The 21,023-nt window shown below is 40.4% G+C and overlaps 1 protein-coding gene across 5 annotated transcripts in view; it reads left to right on the top strand.

The window, feature by feature from the left end:
- The window catches only part of FOCAD (focadhesin), a 303,578-nt gene that overhangs the window by 256,271 nt on the left and 26,284 nt on the right, over positions 1-21,023 (top strand). For all 5 annotated transcript variants that reach the window (XM_086414321.1, XM_086414322.1, XM_086414319.1 and 2 more), the window contains 3 exons: positions 846-948; positions 3,173-3,253; positions 20,524-20,652. In XM_086414321.1, the coding sequence (XP_086270447.1) occupies positions 846-948; positions 3,173-3,253; positions 20,524-20,652 (313 nt within the window). The remainder of the gene's footprint in view (positions 1-845; positions 949-3,172; positions 3,254-20,523; positions 20,653-21,023) is intronic.

Raw genomic sequence — 21,023 nt, 5'->3', positions numbered from 1 at the left:
AGATTTTTATTTAAAACGTCATGACGTTCATTGAATGGAAGAAGCTTAAAAAAATAATCACTGAGGCTCCTCTCAACCTGAAGCAGCTGCTACTCACATGTGGTCATGTTTCTTTATAAGCGTTTTTATTTTCTCTGCATAGTTGCATTCTTACCACATGTAGAACTCTGTGTCCTAGGCTTTCACCTAGTGTACTTGTTTGTCTTTTTTTTTTTTTTTTTTAAACATAGCTGGTTATAATACTCACCACATGAAGAAGTTGTAGTAATTCATGCCTTTGAAAGCAAACAAATCCTGGAACAGAAGAAATTGTCTTTTGCATGTATGAATGTAAATATTCTCAAAAAATTTTCCTGAAACTTAAATTGCTATAACTTGGGTAAACAATCTATAAATGAAAAATATTATTTAAAAGAACATATTGTGAATGGTAAAATAGTAATAGAGCACTGTTTAAAGAAGAGAACCAAATAACATCTCCTTCTACTTTTAAACGTATTTTAGTCCTAAGCAACTATCCAGCCCTTTTTACTTTGGGGATTTTCTTTTCCCATTTTTTGAAAACTCCTTTAGACCAGTCTGACTCAGTGAAATCTGAGACAATCACTGATCCCTTCTGTCATGACTGATAGATTCATTCATTCTTTCATTCAGCAACACTTGTTGATCACCTCTATGTCCCACATTTAGTGTACTACACAGAGGATAGTACATCTTGTCATAGAACTTCTCATTACCAGCCAAGCTACCACCTCATAAAAGATTAGTGACCTTCTGTGTGTGGCCTTTTATTGAGTGGAATTTGTATCTTGCCCATCGTTGAACTGTTAACATTTCATTCATAGGTCATCAGTGTGTCTGGGGTGATTGGTCTTCAGTCAAATGCCATCTGGCTTCTAGGACATCTTCATCTGTCTACTCTGTCCTCAAATCAAAGTAGAACCTCGGGTAAGATTGGAGTCATAGAACATGGGAGCTGGAAGGAGGGGTGCTGACGTGGGGCTGTCTACTTTGTTAAGAGCGTTAATTTTCATAGCCGCCCTCAGAGCTGCGTGTTATTGTCCCTCTTTTACGTCAGAGGAAGATGGACCATGGAGAAGTCTCCTGATTTGCCCAGAGTTACACAGCAGTTAAGTGGGAAATACACAGTTTGAAATCAGATCTGTCAGCCGCCAAAGCCTGTGCTCTTTTCACTCTCCCTCTCTTCCTTCCTTAGAGATAAGTTTAGATGTTGGGTCTAACACCGTATTTTACAAAGAACCTAAGACTCAGAAAGATTACATGACATAGCTGCAAGCTTAGTGAGAAATCCAGAAACTAGGAATCAGATCCTTGAAGCTTGGAACAGAGTTCTTTTTACTTGACTAGGTGTAATCGTAGTTGTATAACATTCATATTTCATTAAAAGATTCTTCATATGGCTGGAGTTCTTCTGGCCCTGGCATTGAGAAAAAACTGAGGTAAGTACTTTTAAAGATATGCATCTCCTTGGCCTTGGAATTAAAACCCTAGGTCTTACTGCAACAAGATTTTTTCTATTTCTATTGCTTTTAAATAAAAGCAATAAAAATATTCGCAGTTCCCACGTGGTTAATTTATGTATGTACTTGGAGGTTTTCTGGGGAAGACATCAGTGTAATGCACTGGGACCTATATCTGCTCCTTGCTCTTTATAGAATTTTGACCACTGGCTCTCTTGGACTCGGGCCAGGGAGGTTTAGGTACCAAAGTTTCCTCATTAAAACCTAGTTTCACACATCCCCTGACAGGTAGTCTACCGACAGCATTACCAGGAACATGGGCCACCATAATTACTGTCTCCCTGCCTTTCAGTCACTCCTTAGCTATAGAAATAGGGCATGGTTCCACAGCATTCCCCACATAATGAACTTTATACATTTAAAAGCTGTCATACTGTGAAGTGAAGTGAAGGTTGCTCAGTTGTGTCCAACTCTTTGCAACCACATGTACTGTAGACTGCCAGGCTCCTCTGTCCATGGAATTCTGCCCTCTGTCCATGGAATTCTCCAGGCAAGAGTTCTGGAGTAGGCAAGAATACTGCTGTTCCCTTCTCCAGGGGATCTTCCCAACCCAGGGATCGAACACAGGTCTCCCGCATTGCAGGCAGATTCTTTACCAGGAAAGCCCAAGAATACTGGAGAGGGTAGCCTATCCCTTCTCCAGGGGATCTTCCCGACCCAGGAATCGAACCGGGGTCTCCTGCGTTGTACATGGATTCTTTACCAACTGAGATACCAGAGAAGCTGTCTTATTAAAACTGGAAAAAGAAAAAAAAAACATCGTCATATTGGAAACCCTTGGTAATGCTAGTCCTGAAGGACAGTGGTCTCTCAATGTCCTGGTAAAAATAGCATGTTTATGTCAGGCTTTTGCTTTTTAACATAGGCTTGTCATTGTTATGCTATGGGCTACATATATTCAAGGTCAGTTGTAGTAAATCATCTTATACTCAGGTTCTATGGAGGAAAATGACTGTGTATCTGGAAAAGTACAACTGCTCGTTTCTGATGGAATTTTCCATTGGAGCCATCTATCCCAGTAAAAACCATCTCATTAAACAATATGGGGAACCAGGAGGAAAAGAATCTAAGAAACTCCCAGGACTCAACTAGCATAAATGTTACTGCTTCGCTATTTCAGGTCAGCAGGCACATCTGGTTTTTTGTATGTGTTGGTCACATAGAGGTCCCTGTCTCATGAAATAAGAGAGTGACTAGTATTAATATTGATTGACGTATTTCCATGGTTCATGTATCTGACTCAGGATGCCCTTGATAGCCCATAGAATGGTGGTCTCAGCTTAGAAGTCCAGCTTAGGACTCCTTGCTGACACAGAGGTCACTGGATTGGAGTTCATTGATGTGCCAAAGTGGAAAAGGGTGTTTTTTTTAAACCACTTCAGTACAATTTTCGCCTTCTATGGTTTTTTTTCCAACCACTCCCAGATTTACCACCGTTTTAGATTTGCTTGCATAGTCTCAGCCACTTAATCTAATAGAATTAGTTGCAACCACAGAGTATTGTTCTGAGATTAATGGCATAAACATCTCCGCTTTGTCTCTAGGTTGATATGGCAGCATGAGATCATTATCCTTCCTTCATTAGTCCTGCCAAGTTCACTGGTTAATTTGATCATTTTCTGTCTCCACAGTGCCTACTGACTACAGCTATTTGCCTGAAAACAGTTTTATTAGAGCAGCCATTGGCTTCTTCGTTACAGGAGGAAAAAAAGGCAAGTGAGCACATTTCTTGACTCTTTCTACCTGTTAAGTTTGTATGCCCTAAGCTTGCTTCTGTAGATTAAACAGTACAAATCTGGAAGGGTGAATAATTTCCCCTGCCAGATCATCTTTGCAGTAGAGCTGACTAGGAGACCAACTACGACATAAGTGATACACAAACATGCATACTGTGTATCCTCCTGAAATTACCAATTTAATATCTAATCTTCCTTTTGGCCATTTCAAAAGTATAAGTGCACATTACTTTTATTGTCAGTTTCAAACGAGTGTGACCTAAAAAGAGAAAACACACGTTTGTATTACAGGACCTGACCTGGAGGTAGGTCTTCTTGAACTTTGTGTGATCACTCTATGTTGTTGGAATCACTGGCTCTGGTTCTTAATTTTAGCTTGTGTTCTTTTTCTTTGCAGTAATGCCTTTGTGATTCTTTGTTGCTGCCACCAACAACCGACAGAGATTTAGTGCTTTTGTTTTTAACTGGAGCCAAAATAATCCCACATTAATTTTTAAGTAAATGCGCGTTAATGATACACACCTATAAATTTATGCTTTGAGGAAAAAATGGATCCAAACTGAGTGTGTTGTGGCTCAGGAACCAGTTTTATGTAATGTTCTTTCATTGATGTTTTGCTAGTTTCATTCTTCGTTGGGCTGATTGTGTTCTGGGCAAAACCAATGCCTGTATTACAACAAATCCATCCAAATTTTAGGGGAAAAGTCTTTGAACAAATTAAAATGAAGACATCTGGAGGAAGAAAATTTGATTAATGGAGGTCATGGAGGAATAAAATCTTACCATTGGAAGGGACATTAGAGGTCATGTCTGTTGTCTAAGTTTCTACTAGGTACAGTAGTCCCTGGAGCTTCCAAGTTATAAACTACTTTCATAGCTTGGACATAAATTCCCTTAGTTTCTGGAGTTCCAGAAATTGTGCTGTTATCCTAGAGTTGTGAGTTAGCATAACTTGCTTTTCATATCTTCAGTAAAAGTTGGTATAATGTTATGTCATTGTCACACAAGGTATGTGTAGGTATGACCATGTCATTTATTACACATAATATGGAGTTGTTTATATATTGCCATAAAGTAAGTCTTTTTAAAGATGTTGTAGCAGAGATGTCTCCATTAATAGGAAATTGAATTCGTACTAAAGGAACATCTAAAATTTCCATGGCTAGAATAATTCTAGGAACATCTAAAACTTCCATGGCTAGAGTAATTCTAGGAACATATATTTTTGCTCTAGTTTTTTGTTGGTTTGTTTTTGTTAGTTTGCTCACTGATATTTTATAAACTTTTAAAATGATGCTAATGTGAGATTTTTCCGTGAGATATTTCTTATTAGTTCTTATTAGATTTTTAAACCAAATGAAACACAGACTCCTTTTCTAGTGACTAAAATATCATTTTGCTCCCTAGATTCATATTTCTTAGCAGAAGTGAATTTTCTCTGAATCTTGTGGAAAATTCTTGATAAAACGTAACATTTTTATGATTGGTCTGTCATGATACAATAGGATATATTCTGTTCCAAAACTGAAAAACATCAGGTGAAATTGACATCAGAAATGTTATGTAAAATCTTGCTATTAAAGCTATTTGAAGACAAGTAAATGAAGTATTTTAAAAATGCCTTATTACCAATCAGATTTTTGGCATTTTCAGGTTGTGGGAGAGGGCTGCCTTTTTGTCAGGTTTCCTGACTAGATTCCAAGGAAAATCTATTCAGCCTTACACATTACTAATGATGACCCCAGAGGAGTGGGGGCCGTGGGAGGCTGACCTCCGCCTCGGAAGCCCATTTACAAAGACAAAACCAGACCCTGCTCTATGGGTCTAAATGGGATGGCCAAATGCGGAGGTGTGCATGCAAACGAGTGTTTTCTTCTTCAATATGCCCAGCTCATTTGAATTTTAATAACTCCCTTCTGAAGCAGCTTTTGAGTTTAAATGTCTGGATGTCACTCATCAGAGCCCAGTGGGGCTGCTGATAGGAAGGATGACAACTTTGGTGAACTCTTTTGAGGAAGAAATGGCTTGAGAGAATAAAAATCATGCTTGGCATAGGCAAAAGGGAGAAAACTTTCGGGATAGCATGGCTCCATTGCCTCTGTGTGCCATTTAATAACTTACGAGAGGAAGAACAATGGTACACGTTATCCTTGATCCACACATATGCCGGGATGAGATTGGATGAAATGATCTCAATTTTAGCCAATCACATCTGAGACAGTGAATATATTAGTCTGCGTTCTCATGTTCAGGACTTTTCTCATTTTAGATGCCCACTTTAATACTCATACAATAGAACATACCAGACGTTCATAGTATCCATTCCTTCACACAGGCCTACATTTTTAAAACCATGCCAAATAGATAAAATTCCTTCCATTTTTGAAAGACTTCAGTTAATAGTTTTAAATATAACTGGTTTTTTGCTATACTCTATAACATTTTCTTTTCTTCCCTAAGAGTCCCACCTCCTGGCAGATGTAATATTCCTTAACCTTTGTAATCATCATAATCTATTCCTTTGGATATTTATTGACTGTGCTGGATTTAAAATTTGCTTATAATCTAATCCCTCCTATTCTGGAATTATTTTTTTCTTCTTAAGGCCCTCTAAGTTTTGGCTCTTATTTTTCCTTCTTTTCTATTCCTTTATTCTTTCTCCTCATTTCTGATATTTGTTTTTTCTCAACCTCAGAGTATATTCAGATTTCAAGGTTTTTCCTAATTTTAAAATAAAACAGTTAAACTGTCTTAAAAGTACTTACTGAAAGTCATCATTTATTTTTGGTGATAATGTTATATATTTCTACCTAACAATTCGGACACGACTGAAGCGACGCAGCAGCAGCAGCAGCAGCAGCAATTAAGGGGGACTTCCATGGTGGTCCAATGGCTAGGACTCCATGCTCGTGGCTCAGCTGGTAAAGAATCCGCCTGCAATGAGGGAGACCTGGGTTCCGTCCCTGGGTTGGGAAGATCCCCTGGAGAAGGGAAAGGCTACCCATTCCAGTATTCTGGCCTAGAGAATTCCACAAACTGTATAGTTCATGGAGTCACAAAGAGTCGGACACGACTGAGCAACTTCACTTTCACTAACAATTTAGGGTTATTTTCTTACCAATTCTCTTGCTAGGGAATATGACTTTCCAAGATTTTTCTACTAGGCTTTAAAGTTTACAGTAAGAAGTATAAAATTAAGTCGTTATGAATGGCATTTCCTTCTTGATATGGATTCATTGGTCAGTGATTTGAGTGTATAAGAGTTGGACTTGTACATAAACTATAAGTAGGTAGATTGTTGATTGATCATTTTTGGATTACTAGCATGAGATATAATTGTTGATGAGTCTAACCAAAAGAACAGAATTAGTGAACTCCAAGTATAGAATAAATGATATGAGAAAGCTATCCTGTTTTTCTGTTGAAATTATAAAGTTGGTTACCAAAGTATATTATTTTTAAATAGGTTAGCTTAGTAATAGCTTACCAATACAGTTCTTTTTACGAAGTTATTAGAAATGAACACTTGCGTATAACAGGCTTCCCAGGTGGCTCAGTGGTAAAGAATCTGCCTGCCAACTCAGGAGACGTGAGTTAGATCCCTGAGTTGGGAAGATCCCCTGGAGGAGGAAATGGCAACCGATCTAGGATTCTCACCTGGAAGATTCCATGGACCAAGGAACCTGGCAGGCTACAGTCCATAGGATCGTGAAGAGTCGGACACAACTGAGCAAAGCAACATGTATATAACATGAAGTTCAAAAAGAGTATGAAGAAAAAGAAAGAATTCCCTGTAATCTCACCACCTAGAGATAGCCTCAATAGATATTCCAGTGTGTGTCCTCTAGCTGTGTATGTGTTTATATTGAATTATAAAATGTATATTATTTTATTGTCTTTTATATATATAACAAGTTTCCATGTAAATGGACGTGATCACCACTAATCTCCTGCATAAGGAGGGTTGGGAAAGTATGAAGAGCATTCTTACATCGCTCTCTAGACTAGTGTTAATAGAGTATGTTGGGAGAGTATTTAATTTCTATTTTTTGTTGTTGTAAACATCATAAAAATATTTGAAAGAGTAAACAATTATCCCATGGCTTTTGGCATATGTTAGTTGCTCAGTCGTGTCCGACTCTTTTGAGACCCCATGGACTGTAGCCTGCCAGGCTCCTCTGTCCTTAGAATTTTCCAGGCAAGAATACTGAAGTGAGTTGCCATTCCCTTCTCTAAGATATCTTCTTGACCCAGGGATCAAACCCAGGTCTCCTGCATAGCAGGCAGATTCTTTACCATCTGAGCCACCAGGGAAGCCCTTTCTAACAGCTATTATCACTTTATTTTAATTTGTTCCTTTTATGTACACACAATGTTTACATATTTCCCAGTATACATATGCTTTGTATTCTTTAACCTAACATTGTAAACATTTCCCTATTTTCCATATATCTCCATAATTATCATTTTTAAATGACTGACTGTAGAATGTTCTGTCAAGTTGATGAATCATAATTAACCCATTTCCTTATTGGTCATCTAAAATGTTTCCATAATAGAGAATATCCTTGTGAATGTACCTTTCCTTAGGATAAATTCTCATCAGTTTATAATTAGGCTCTGAGGATGTGATGACTCTAAGGATGGCATGGCCTCATTGCTCTTCAGAAGGATTGTATCAGGTTTCAGTACCTCGGCCCTGTATAAATATCATAGCAGCTTGTCACAGAGGTTAAAAGCTTGGGAGCCAGACTGCCTGGGTTCATAGCCCACTTACATGGCTTCTCAGCTGTGTCACTTCAGGCAAGCTGCTTAAGTCTGTAAGGCTCAATTGCTTCTGTAAAGTGGAAAAAATAATTGAATCTTCTTTCTAGAGTTTTTGCAAGGATTATGAGTTTATGAATCATTTTATATAACAGTGCTTAGAAAACAAATAAAGAATAAACCCTTTCTAGTTATCATATTACAAAGCAGACCTTCATTTAGGTAAACAAATGACTATAATACAAGCCAGGCAGGTATAAAATGATGCCTTAAGGCTAATTTGCATTCATTGTCAGAAGGAATGAACATTTTTGTATGTATTTACCATTTGAGATGTGGTTTCTTTTTTTAATTAAATGTTAGACTTCCTTTTTGGGGCTCCCCAGATGGCTTAGCAGTAAAGAATGTGCCTGCCAATGCAGGAGACACAGTAGATGCAGATTCAATCCCTGAGTCGCGAAGATCCCCTACAGGAGGAAATAGCAATCCACTCCAGTATTCTTGCCAGGATAATCCCATGGACAGGGAAGGCTGGCAGGCTACAGACCCTGGGGTTGCAAAGAGTCAACCCCGGCTGAGCACACACACACACAGGGAAGTACATAACCCTACAAGCCATAAGGAAGAAAAAGAAAATTCCATTATCCCGTTTACATTTTTTTGTAGACTTTCTCATGTAAGGAAAAGCTGCCTGCCTGTCTTTCTTTCTGTGCTTCCTTCCTGTCTTTCTTACTCTTTCTTTCTGTCTGTCTTTCTTTTGATATGGACCACTAAACTCCTACTGTATTTAATTATTATTCAGTTATTCATTATTTTGAATTGTCCTCAAATTGTTCCAGATTAGATAAGAGCCTCTGACTCTTGTGTCCTTCTGAGGTAACCTCATCATTCTTTGAGTGCCTTTTGTTTATGGCACACAAAGATGTTCTAGGTTCATCTTATTTTATCCTCAGACTTGTAGTAGCCTAAGACTCAAGTGTCTTTTAGTGGAGAATGATATTTAGAAGTCAAGATCTGAGTACAAATTACTACATTGCTACTGAGTTAATCAGTGTTCCTAGGCCCTTTCAGTGGACACTTAGAAATTTTGTTCTCTCTCTTCTTCCCTCCCCTCCCGTCTCTTTCTCTCTCACATATGTCTGTATTTTCGTGTCTAGCTATGTGTGTTGAAAACCATGAGTTTACACCAATATCTCCAAACCAGTATCACAGATTTCCTTCTGCGTTTTCCTCTTCTTATTTGTAACCTCCTCTAGAGTTGTAAGAAACCCAGCTCCCGTTATTCTCAATATATTTGCCAGAGTCCTGCTAAACCTGCCTTTCTCTCTCTTGGGCCCTGATTTCCCCTGGGCAGCTACCCTGCTTGGCAGCCTTCCTGGTGCTCATGGGCTCAGGGATGTTTTTGTTTCTGGTAACACCAGATGATGTACTTGGTCCTAAGACAGAACACCCTACCAAATCTTATGTCTGACTGAACCATCAGAATCACCAACTATCAACAGCTGTCTTGATTAGCAATGCAGACAGAGGACGAGATGGTTGGGTGGCATCACCTGACTTGATGGACATGAGTTTGAGCAAACTCCAGGAGTTGGTGATGGACAGGGAAGCCTGGCGTGCTGCAGTCCATGGGGTCACAAAGAGTCAGACACGACTGAGCGACTGAACTGAACTGTACTGATCTTGATTATATAGTGGTTCCTGGCAAGGGGCTTAGCATCTGCAAAAATATGCCTGCTGTCTTTATATTGTCTACCTGTGTTTCCTAAGGACTTTGTCTAGAAAAATCCTACTCATACTTTCCATCTTGTTTTAAACATCCTTTCCGCAGTGGAAGGCAAAGGAGGATTCCCAGATGTTCCCAGATTAGTATATATTTGCTATGTGATCCGTTCCTTTATGTTTTTCGTAGTACTTTACATATGTGTAATTATCTGCTTAATTATTTGTGATTCTTTGTTTAAAGTCCATCTTTCCCATTAGACTGTAATTTCCTCAAGGGCAGGAAGAGCTTCTGTGTTTAATCCTAAATGCTTAGTACAGAGTACTTGGCATGTTAAAAGTTTTCAAATATTTGTTGTTCTACTGCTTTAATCATGTATACACACACACACACACACACACACACACACACACACATTTCTTCTAAACAGTGCTAAAGATGGAGAAGGTAAAGATATATCCACACTATATAAGGGACATTATGCTGGTGATGGAGCATAGACACACCAGCCACTGTTAACCTACTTGTTACCAAACTTTTCCTATAAGGGTTATGCATGTACATTATAGCGTTGAGATCGGATCCTCTGTGTAGCCAAAGTATGTGTGATAATCGGTCCTGTTGTAATGCATTATGTTCGGATATGCCATTTATATCAGGGTTCTTTGAAGCTGTCAACTGGGTGAGGGATTTAAAGCAACTTTGCACCCAGATTTTAAAACATCTGGATGCTTTTAACAAGTACTGTTAGGCCTTTTGAGTTCCAAATCCATTGTCTATAAAGCATTCCAGTGTTTCTTTTTATCTGAGGCACTTGTGTGAAAGACGGAGCTCTGTAATAAGGGAACTGATCATTCCCATATCCTAGGTATGGGTTCTTGTGTCTGATGCTGATGATCTCTGGGGAGAGAACCATGTGACTCTGTTCTCCCACTTTAGGGCTACCTCTCTCTCCATACCTCCCCCCACATGCTTAGAACTACCACGTATTTCCTCCATTCCTAACATCTACTATAATTTCTTTCATTCTAGTTAGTATCAGAATTAACCTATAAATATAGTGGAAAATTCTGTGTGATTCTAGCTCTGTTAGTCCATACTAATTCTCTGCTTTTTTGAAAAGTGGAAGATGTATTGCATGATAGCACTTACTGGATATTCTGTGTTCCATCTGACAAGTTCTGCTCATTTCTGACACTTGCTTGTATATTTTGTTTGTTTGTTAGTCGCTCAGTCTGACTGAGTTGCTCAGTCGTGTCTGACTCTGCCATCCCATGGACTGTGACCCACCAGGCTCCTCTGTCCATGGAATTCTCCAGGCAAAAATACAGGAGCGGGTTGCCATTTCCTTCTCCAGGGGATCTTCCCGACCCAGAGATTGAACCCACGTCTCCCACATTGCAGGCAGATTCTTTACCATCTGAGCCACTGAAAGGTTGTTACTGAACCACGAAAGACACCGGGATTGTTGGCCTCCAGAGGAGAAGAATTCAATTCGGGGCCAGAGAAGAGGCTTGATCGCTCAGAGCTTTTGTGTAGTAAAGTTTTATTAAAGTGTAAAGTATAGATATCTTCCCTTGGAGCTCAGTCGGTAAAGAATCTACCTGCAATGCAGGAGACCTGGGTTCAGTTCCTGGGTTGGGAAGATCCCCTGGAGAAAGAAATGGCAACCCACCCCAGTATTCTTACCTGGAGAATCCCTGTGGACAGAGGAGCCTGGCAGGCTACAGTCCATGGGGTCGCAAGAGTCAGACACTACTTAGTGACTAAACTACCACCAAAGAATAAAAGAGATAGAGAAAGCTTCTGACATAGACATCAGAAGAGGGCAGAAAGAGTGCCCCCCTGCTAGTCTTTAGCTGGATCTTATATAGCTACTGCTGCTGCTGCTAAGTCACTTCAGTCATGTCCAACTCTATGCAACCCCATAGACGGCAGCCCACCAGGCTTCCCCGTCCTGGGATGCTCCAGGCAAGAACACTGGAGTGGGTTGCCATTTCCTTCTCCAGTGCATGAAAGTAAAAAGTGGAAGTGAAGTCGCTCAGGTGTGTCTGACTCTTAGCGACCCCGTGGACTGCAGCCTACCAGGCTCCTCCATCCATGGATTTTCCAGGCAAGAGTACTGGAGTGGGGTGCCATTGCCTTCTCCTACTAGCAAGCTGTTAATTATAGAAAGGAGATTTCTCAAAACTGAGAGTGGCACCAGGCCCCTCACCCACAACATGCATTTTGAGATAACATTGGCACCAGGTGAGTCATCCCAGGCCATAAAATGATTAGATTAGGAGAACAGTGTATGAGTGAAACATACAGGTTTGTCAAATTGGTTCTGAGTCTTAGGTGGAACTGACTTGAAGAAAGACAGAGTCTAGGGTAAAGACATAGTTCATTAACATACCTTAAGACAAACATTTCCATAAGAAAAACACATTGGTTAGCTCAAGGTTTGAGAAAAGTTCAGGTGGAGCCAGGTGTCATCATGGCAACACAGAATTTTAAGAGATACTTCCTTTTAAATTTGTATAGAGAAGGGGAAAAAATCTAACACTTATTGGTTTCCTCCTGCCAATTAAGAGAGAGATAAGAAATATCTGAGGCTTGCAGCCTGTTTCCTCCATTTGGAGACTGCTGGCCTTCCTGTCTATTACCCTCTCACCACCAGGAAACCTTGTATATTAGGTCAGTTCTAAAGAGTGTAGAAACAACATACAAAGTGTGTAGACAGTGATGTGCAGGTACTGGTGAAAGTTTTGTTGTCCTGTCAAGGGAGAGTTCGTTGTCTAAGCAAAAAGTGAAGTGAAGTGAAGTGAAAGTCGCTCAGTCGTGTCCAACCCTTTGCGACCCCATGGACTATACAGTCCGTGGAATTCTCTAGACCAGAATACTGGAGTGGGTAGCCTTTCCCTTCTCCAGGGGATCTTCCCAACCCAGGGATTGAACCCAGGTCTCCCACATTGCAGGCGGATTTCTTACCAGCTGAGCCACAAGGGAAGCCCCTAAACAATAAAGGATCTAGAAAATAGTCATATTTCACATTGAGACCTGGTTTAGAGGACAGGTTTAATGTCTTCCCTGATTCTCTAGATCCTCTGGAAAGTTCAAATTTCCTAGTGAATTCTGTAGAAGGAACTGGGATATAATTTTATATAATTATAAAAACACTTGATCTGAGAAAAAATTTAATAGAAATCTGCTTATGAATTAAAAGATTTCCAATATAGAACTGGATTTATGTCCTCAATAGGACAGAAGAATAATTCTATGCCCAGATTGTCACTACACTATCTGCCAATTCATCAGACTATTTCTGTGAATTGTGAGCCAAAAGTCCCCCAAAAAGCATCTTAAATTTTGTTGTTGTTATTGTTGTTTTGTGAAATCAAAGACCCCAGTTTGCAGCCAACTTTGTGTGTGGACAGTCACCACGTGTATATACTCAGTATACAGTTATGTGAATACCCAACCAGGTAATTCCTATCACAGCATTTTTTTTACTCATGCCTGATTTTTCCTCATCTGTTCGTCCTCTCACTAGAATGTCAGCTCCACGGTGACTTCTTCTGCCATGTTGGACACAGTTTCCACTGTCTGGTAGCTAGTAGATCCTTAGCTGAATAAGTGAATGTGTTTATGAATATATTTACTTTTTTTTGGTTAGAAATTCTTCTTGTAATAGCAATAGTTAACTCCCTGATAATATCTCCTGAACTCCTAGTATTATATCACAAGGTGGAATACCAGTTACTGGTAACACAGCATAGAAGAGTGGCAGGGGCATTGAGCTTTTAACATTTTCAAAAAGCAAAAAAGTGTTTGTTGGCAGGGAGACAAACAGCACTGGAAAGCACACTACTAATCTTACCTTCCCAAGTCAGCAGAGGCAAAGATAAGGAGGTTTGTTGGTGACGACTAAGAAAACATGCTGATCCTTGAGATAGCTGAAGTTCCTAAACATCAGAGAAAGGCCTGGCTTAGAAGGATGTGTTTACTAGTCATCAATGCATAAGTAGTCTGTGAACCTATGAGTAAAAGAGTGTAGGCAGTGATAGAAATTATGTTATAGTGCTTTTTATTATAGAAAACAGTGACTCGCTTCAAGTGACTCAATATTTACTGCAAGGATTCATAGGTTTCTCAGAAATACAAGGACAGATACTATTCTCAGCCCTCAGAGTATCAGAGGCAGGAAGATATCAGGCATCAAGACTTCATCTTGCTCTTTCTGTCTACCTTGCCAGGGCTGCATCGTATCATGGATCCTGCCTTTCCTCCCAAAGACTGCTTCACCCCTTTCTCTTCTTTTGTGTTTGTGTGTGTGTGCTGAAATGCATATAACATAAAATTTACCCTTGTAACCATTTTGAAGTCTACAATTCAGTGGCATTTAGTACATTCACAATATTATGCAACTGTCACCAGTATCAAATTACAGAACAGTGTTCATCACCCCCAATCCAATTTATTTTTTTCCTTTTGTTGCTCATGTTTTTGGTCATTCCTAAGAATCCATGACCAGATCAATAGACTTATCTTTATGTTTTCTTCCAAGAGTTTTATAGTTTCTTATATTGTCACTGATCTACTTTAAGTTAGTTTTTCTGTATGGTATTAGTATTAGTAGGGATCCAGCTTCATTATTTGCATGTGAATATCCAGTCATCCCAGCAGTGCTTGTTGAAGAGACACCTTCTTTCTTCTATTGAGTGCTCTTAGCACCCTAGTCAAAAATCAGTTAACCATAAATGTTGGGTTTATTTCTGGCCTCCCAATTCTATTCCATTTTTAATACATGTCTATCCTTAGATTTGCCAGTACCACTCTGTTTTAATTACTATAGCTCTGTGGTAAGTTTTGAAATTGGTATGTGTGTGAGTCCTTTAAGTTTTTCTTTTTTGAAATTGTTTTGACTATTTGGGCCCCCTTTGCAATCTCATATAAATTTGACAATCAGCTTTTCCATTTCTGCAAAAAAAGTTGTTGAAATTTTATAGGTATTGTGTTGAGTCTGTAGATAGCTTTCATCTAGGTTATCAAATTTGTTGGCATAGGACTTGTCTACATAGAGCCTCCAGCATTTCACAAAAGGTAGTTCAGATCTTCCTGCCCCAGCACTGTTCAAGCAGCATTCTCCACTCTGAGTTTCTGCTCAGATAAGCCATGACTCCCTGTATTCATCTGTCTCTCTGGTTTTGGAGACAACGTCTTGCCCTCTGCTCTTCCCTTTCTTAAGGATCCAAGAGAGTTGTTGATTCTTCCGTCTGTTTAGCTTTTTACGTTTATAATAGAGTGGTAATTGCCAAGCTCTTACATGTAGAACTGAAAACCAAAAGTCCCCCCTTTTTTCTAACTTTTTTAAAGTATAAAAAACATAAAATTTACCATCATAACCATTTTTAAGAATACGTTTATATAGGATTACACTATATTCACATCATTGTGAAACTAATTTCTGGAATGTTTTTATCTTGCAAAACTGAAACTTTGTACCCATTAAGCAAGAACTACCCTTTCTTCCTTCCCTGATCCTGGTAACCACCATTCTACCTTCCCTATCTGTTAATTTGACTATTCTACTTGCTGGATTTAAGTGAAATCATAGCATTTGGAAGAAAAGCTATGATCAACCTAGACACCATATTGACTCTGTGGGAGAGGGAGAGGGTGGGAAGATTTGGGAGAATGGCATTGAAACATGTGAAATGTCATGTATGAAACGAAAAAAAAAAAATATTTAAAACAAACAAAAAAAATATCAGAGACATTACTTTGCCAACCAAGGTCCATCTAGTCAAAGCCATGGTTTTCCAGTAGTCATGTATGGATGTGAGAGTTGGACCATAAAGAAAGCTGAGCGCCAAAGAATTGATGCTTTTGAACTGTGGTGTTGGAGAGGAACGGGCTTCCCTGATAGCTCGGTTGGTAAAGAATCTGCCTGTAATGTGGGAGACCTGGGTTCGATCCCTGGATTGGGAAGATCCTCTGGAGAAGGGAAAGGCTACCCATTCCAGTATTCTGGCCTAGGAATTCCATACAGTTCATGGGGTTCCAAAGAGTCGGATGCAACTTTCACTTTCACTCCATGTTTTTCACTTGGAGAAGACTCTTGAGAGTCCCTTGGGCTGCAAGGAGATCAAACCAGTCCATCCTAAAGGAAATCAGTCCTTAATATTCATTGCAAGGACTGAGGCTGATGCTGAAGCTCCAATACTTTGGCCACCTAATGCGAAGAACTGACTCATTGGAAAAGACCCTGACACTGGGAAAGATTGAAGGCAGGAGGAGAAAGGGATGACAGAGAATAAGATAGTTGGATGGCATCATCGACTCCTTGGACATGAGTTTAAGCAAGCTCTGGGAGTTGGTGACGGACAGGGAAGCCTGGCGTGCTACAGTCCACAGGGTCACAAAGACTCGGACATGACTGAGCAACTGAACTGATATAGCATTTGTCTTATTTGCAACTGGTTTATCTCACTTAGCATAGTGTCCTCAAAGTTGAGGACACATTGTAGCATATAACAGCATTTCTTTTCTTTTTAAAGTTGAATACTATTCCACTTTATGTATATATCACATTTTGTTTATACACTTATCCATCAATGGACATTTGGGTTGCTCTTGGCTATTGTCAATAGTACGAATATAAGCATACAAATGTCTCTTTGAAACTCTTTCAATTTTGAAAGTGGGATTGCTAGGTTATAAGGTAGGTCTATTTTTAATTTTCTGAGAAGTCATCTTACTGTTTTCCATCATGGTTCTTCTGTTTTATAATCCCACCAAAAGCGTATAAGGGTTCTAGTTTCCTCACATTCTTGCCAACACTTGTTATTTTTTTCTTTTCACTCTTTTTTTTTTCCAAATAGTAGCCAATCTAATATTTATAAGCTGATGTCTTATTGTGGTTTCGGTTTGCATTTTTTGTTGATTAGTAATGTTGAGCATCTTTTCATATCTCTTTTGGCTATTTGTGTACCATCTTTGGGAAAATGTCTATTCAAACTCTGTCCATTTTTATATGTTTCTCTTTTTCCCTATGCTTCTCATTTCTTCACTTGTTTGATCTTTTGTTGATTCTGTTTCTGGTTCTGCTTCTCCCTGTTTTTCAACTTCTACTAATTGTTCTACGTTTCTTGCTGATTCTGCATACACCACCCGTTTTTCTAGGCTCCTTTTGTAACTGGCTTTCCCTTGCTGACTCTGCCCCACATCTATTTCTCCCTTTTTCAGGGTCTGCTGATTCTGCTGCTTTTTCTACCTTAGCTTCTCCTTTTCCCATGCTTTTCCTTTTTGCAGCTGGTTTTCTTTTTGTTGACTCTGTTTCCCCTTCTGTTTCCCCTCTTATCATAGTCTGCTGATTCTGCTGCTTGTTCAGCCTCTGCTTCTCCTTTCTCCTGCACTTCTCGTTTTCCCATGCTTCTCCTTTGGGCAGCTGTTTCTCTTTCTGCTGACTCTGTCCCCTCTTCTGCTTTCCCACTTTTCATGGTCTGCTGATTCTGCTGCTTGTTCTGCCTCTGCTTCTCCTTTCTCTGGTGCTTCTCCTTTTCCCATGCTTCTCCTTTTGGCAACTGTTTCTCTTTTTGCTGACTGTGTCCCCTCTTCTGCTTTCCCACTTTTCATGGTCTACTGATTCTATGCTTGTTCTGCTTCTGCTTCTCCTTTCTCTGGTGCTTCTCCTTTTCCCATGCTTCTCCTTTTGGCAACTGTTTCTCTTTTTGCTGACTGTGTCCCCACTTCTGCTTTCCTACTTTTCATGGTCTGCTGATTCTGCTGCTTGTTCTGCCTCTGCTTCTCCTTTCTCTGGTGCTTCTCCTTTCTCTGGTGCTTCTCCTTTTCCCATGCTTCTCCTTTTGGCAACTGTTTCTCTTTTTGCTGACTGTGTCCCCACTTCTGCTTTCCTACTTTTCATGGTCTGCTGATTCTGCTGCTTGTTCTGCCTCTGCTTCTCCTTTCTCTGGTGCTTCTCCTTTCTCTGGTGCTTCTCCTTTTCCCATGCTTCTCCTTTTGGCAACTGTTTCTCTTTTTGCTGACTGTGTCCCCTCTTCTGCTTTCCCACTTTTCATGGTCTACTGATTCTATGCTTGTTCTGCTTCTGCTTCTCCTTTCTCTGGTGCTTCTCCTTTTCCCATGCTTCTCCTTTTGGCAACTGTTTCTCTTTTTGCTGACTGTGTCCCCACTTCTGCTTTCCTACTTTTCATGGTCTGCTGATTCTGCTGCTTGTTCTGCCTCTGCTTCTCCTTTCTCTGGTGCTTCTCCTTTCTCTGGTGCTTCTCCTTTTCCCATGCTTCTCCTTTTGGCAACTGTTTCTCTTTTTGCTGACTGTGTCCCCACTTCTGCTTTCCTACTTTTCATGGTCTGCTGATTCTGCTGCTTGTTCTGCCTCTGCTTCTCCTTTCTCTGGTGCTTCTCCTTTCTCTGGTGCTTCTCCTTTTCCCATGCTTCTCCTTTTGGCAACTGTTTCTCTTTTTGCTGACTGTGTCCCCACTTCTGCTTTCCTACTTTTCATGGTCTGCTGATTCTGCTGCTTGTTCTGCCTCTGCTTCTCCTTTCTCTGGTGCTTCTCCTTTCTCTGGTGCTTCTCCTTTTCCCATGCTTCTCCTTTTGGCAACTGTTTCTCTTTTTGCTGACTGTGTCCCCACTTCTGCTTTCCTACTTTTCATGGTCTGCTGATTCTGCTGCTTGTTCTGCCTCTGCTTCTCCTTTCTCTGGTGCTTCTCCTTTCTCTGGTGCTTCTCCTTTTCCCATGCTTCTCCTTTTGGCAACTGTTTCTCTTTTTGCTGACTGTGTCCCCTCTTCTGCTTTCCCACTTTTCATGGTCTACTGATTCTATGCTTGTTCTGCTTCTGCTTCTCCTTTCTCTGGTGCTTCTCCTTTTCCCATGCTTCTCCTTTTGGCAACTGTTTCTCTTTTTGCTGACTGTGTCCCCACTTCTGCTTTCCTACTTTTCATGGTCTACTGATTCTATGCTTGTTCTGCCTCTGCTTCTCCTTTCTCTGGTGCTTCTCCTTTCTCTGGTGCTTCTCCTTTTCCCATGCTTCTCCTTTTGGCAACTGTATCTCTTTCTGTGGCTCTATCCCCACTTCTGCTTTCCCACTTTTCATGGTCTGCTGATTCTGCTGCTTATTCTGCTTCTGCTTCTCCTTTTCCCATGCTTCTCCTTGCAGCAGCTGTTTCTCTTTCTGTGGCTCTATTCCCACTTCTGCTTTCCTACTTTTCATGGTCTACTGATTCTATGCTTGTTCTGCCTCTGCTTCTCCTTTCTCTGGTGCTTCTCCTTTTCCTATGCTTCTCCTTTTGGCAACTGTTTCTCTTTTTGCTGACTGTGTCCCCACTTCTGCTTTCCCACTTTTCATGATATACTGATTCTGATGCTTGTTCTGCTTCTGCTGCTTGTTCTGCTTCTGCTTCTCCTTTCTCCTGCACTTCTTCTTCCCCATGCTTCTCCTTTCAGCAGCTGTTTCTCTTTTTGCTGACTCTGTCCCCTCTTCTGCTTTCCCACTTTTCATGGTCTGCTGATTCTTCTGCATTTTCTGCCTTTGCTTCTCCTTTCCCATGCTTCTCCTTTTGGCAGCTGTTTCTCTTTTTGATGACTCTGTGCCCACTTCTGCTTTCCCGCTTTTCATGGTCTGCTGATTCTTCTGCTTATTCTGCCTCTGCTTCTCCTTTTCCCATGTTTCTCCTTTCAGCACCTGTTTCTCTTTTTGCTGACTCTGTGCCCACTTCTGCTTTCCCACTTTTCAGAGTCTGCTGATTTTGCTGCTCTCCTGCCTCTGCTTCTCCTTTCTCTTGTACTTTTCCTTTTCCCACACTACTTTCTGTAGCAGTTTTCCTCTTGCTCACCCTGCCCTCATCTTGGCTTTCCCCTATTTTGGTGTCTGCTGCTTTGTCTTCTGACTCCACCCCTGCTTTTTTTTTCCCCCTTTTGTTAATTCTGCTTCTCTTTCTGCTAATGCTCATTTGCCTTCTGCTGCCTATATTGATCCTGCTGCTGCTTTTACTTCTCCTTCTTGGTCTCCTAGTTTTTCATACATCATTTCTGACCTCCTTGTAACTTCACTTCTTCATGATCCTCACTGGCTACTCCAACCTTGGCTTTACCTTATGGCTCCACTCAAAACTGCTAGAGCATCTGATTTTTTCAATTTCAAATTACCTCCCACCTGAAAAAAAAAAATTTTTTTTAAGAATTTATCACTAAAGTCATGGTGCTGTGTCTTAGATAGCTGGTTAAAGTATGGATTAGCTATTTTGTGTGTTCACCTGCCGTCAGCCACGGCACAAGCTGAGGAGAAGCAGCAGCAAGGAGTGCATGGGACAGAGTGTAACCATTTAGAGCCTCAGGGACCAAAGTGACCCTTATCCTGAGAAGGGGATAGACCTGAGTGGCAGTAATTATCTCCTCTTCTGGAAGTAGATTAAGGAATGAGTGAGCGATAAGGCAGTAACATAGAGTAAGTTACTCTTTTTAGGAAATTCAATGAAAAGATATGCGAGAGCATGGAAGAGAGTTAATTAGCAATGTGGAACATTCCTATCCAGACAAGAAGGAAAGACTGAAAACAAATAAGAGAAAGGAGAATAGAGGGAGCAAAGTCTGTAGCAAGTAGGATTGACTTTAAGGGCACAGAATTGAAAGCCTGAACACAGCTGAAGCTGTGATACCAAATCCTTTGAAATGAGTAGAAAGGAGGGCAAGTGGCATCTTTCACTTTCATGATGCTATTGAGGTGTTTTATTATTTTTTTCCTTTCTGTTGCAGGCCCTGAATCTGTGCCCCCTTCCCTTCTCAAAGTTGTGATGAAACCCATAGCAACTGTTGGAGAAAACCACCAGTATCCTCCTGTGAACTGGGCTGCTCTCCTCTCTCCACTTATGAGGCTAAACTTTGGTAAATATCATGTGTTTTTTGGTCTTCAGACTCTGCTTTTAGGTTGTGACCTGAATAGAAAATGAGATTTTTGGGGTCACAATTGATAGTGACTGAATGGACCTCTGGGAATGTAAGGTTTGCCTTCTTGGGTGGGACAGCTGGGTTACTTCATTGAGTCACTTTTTAAATAGCTGAGGAGGACATTTGAAGACATACCAGATGCACTCATCAAAACAGTACTTGACTGAGATGTGCATGTTTCTGGGTGTGCAGTGTAGAGCACAGAAAGCCTGATTTGATGGTTATCAGGCTGCACTTCCAGAACTCCAGGTTTCAACTAAATGCCCTATGGGATGCTGTATTAGTTTTCTGTTGCTGCCGTAACAAAT

Source organism: Bos grunniens, chromosome 8, assembly GCF_055505025.1.
Source record: "Bos grunniens cultivar Pamir isolate PY7600 chromosome 8, Bosgru_T2T1.0, whole genome shotgun sequence".
Classification (NCBI taxonomy): domain Eukaryota; kingdom Metazoa; phylum Chordata; class Mammalia; order Artiodactyla; family Bovidae; genus Bos; species Bos grunniens.
This window is presented reverse-complemented; position numbering and strand designations above follow the sequence as displayed.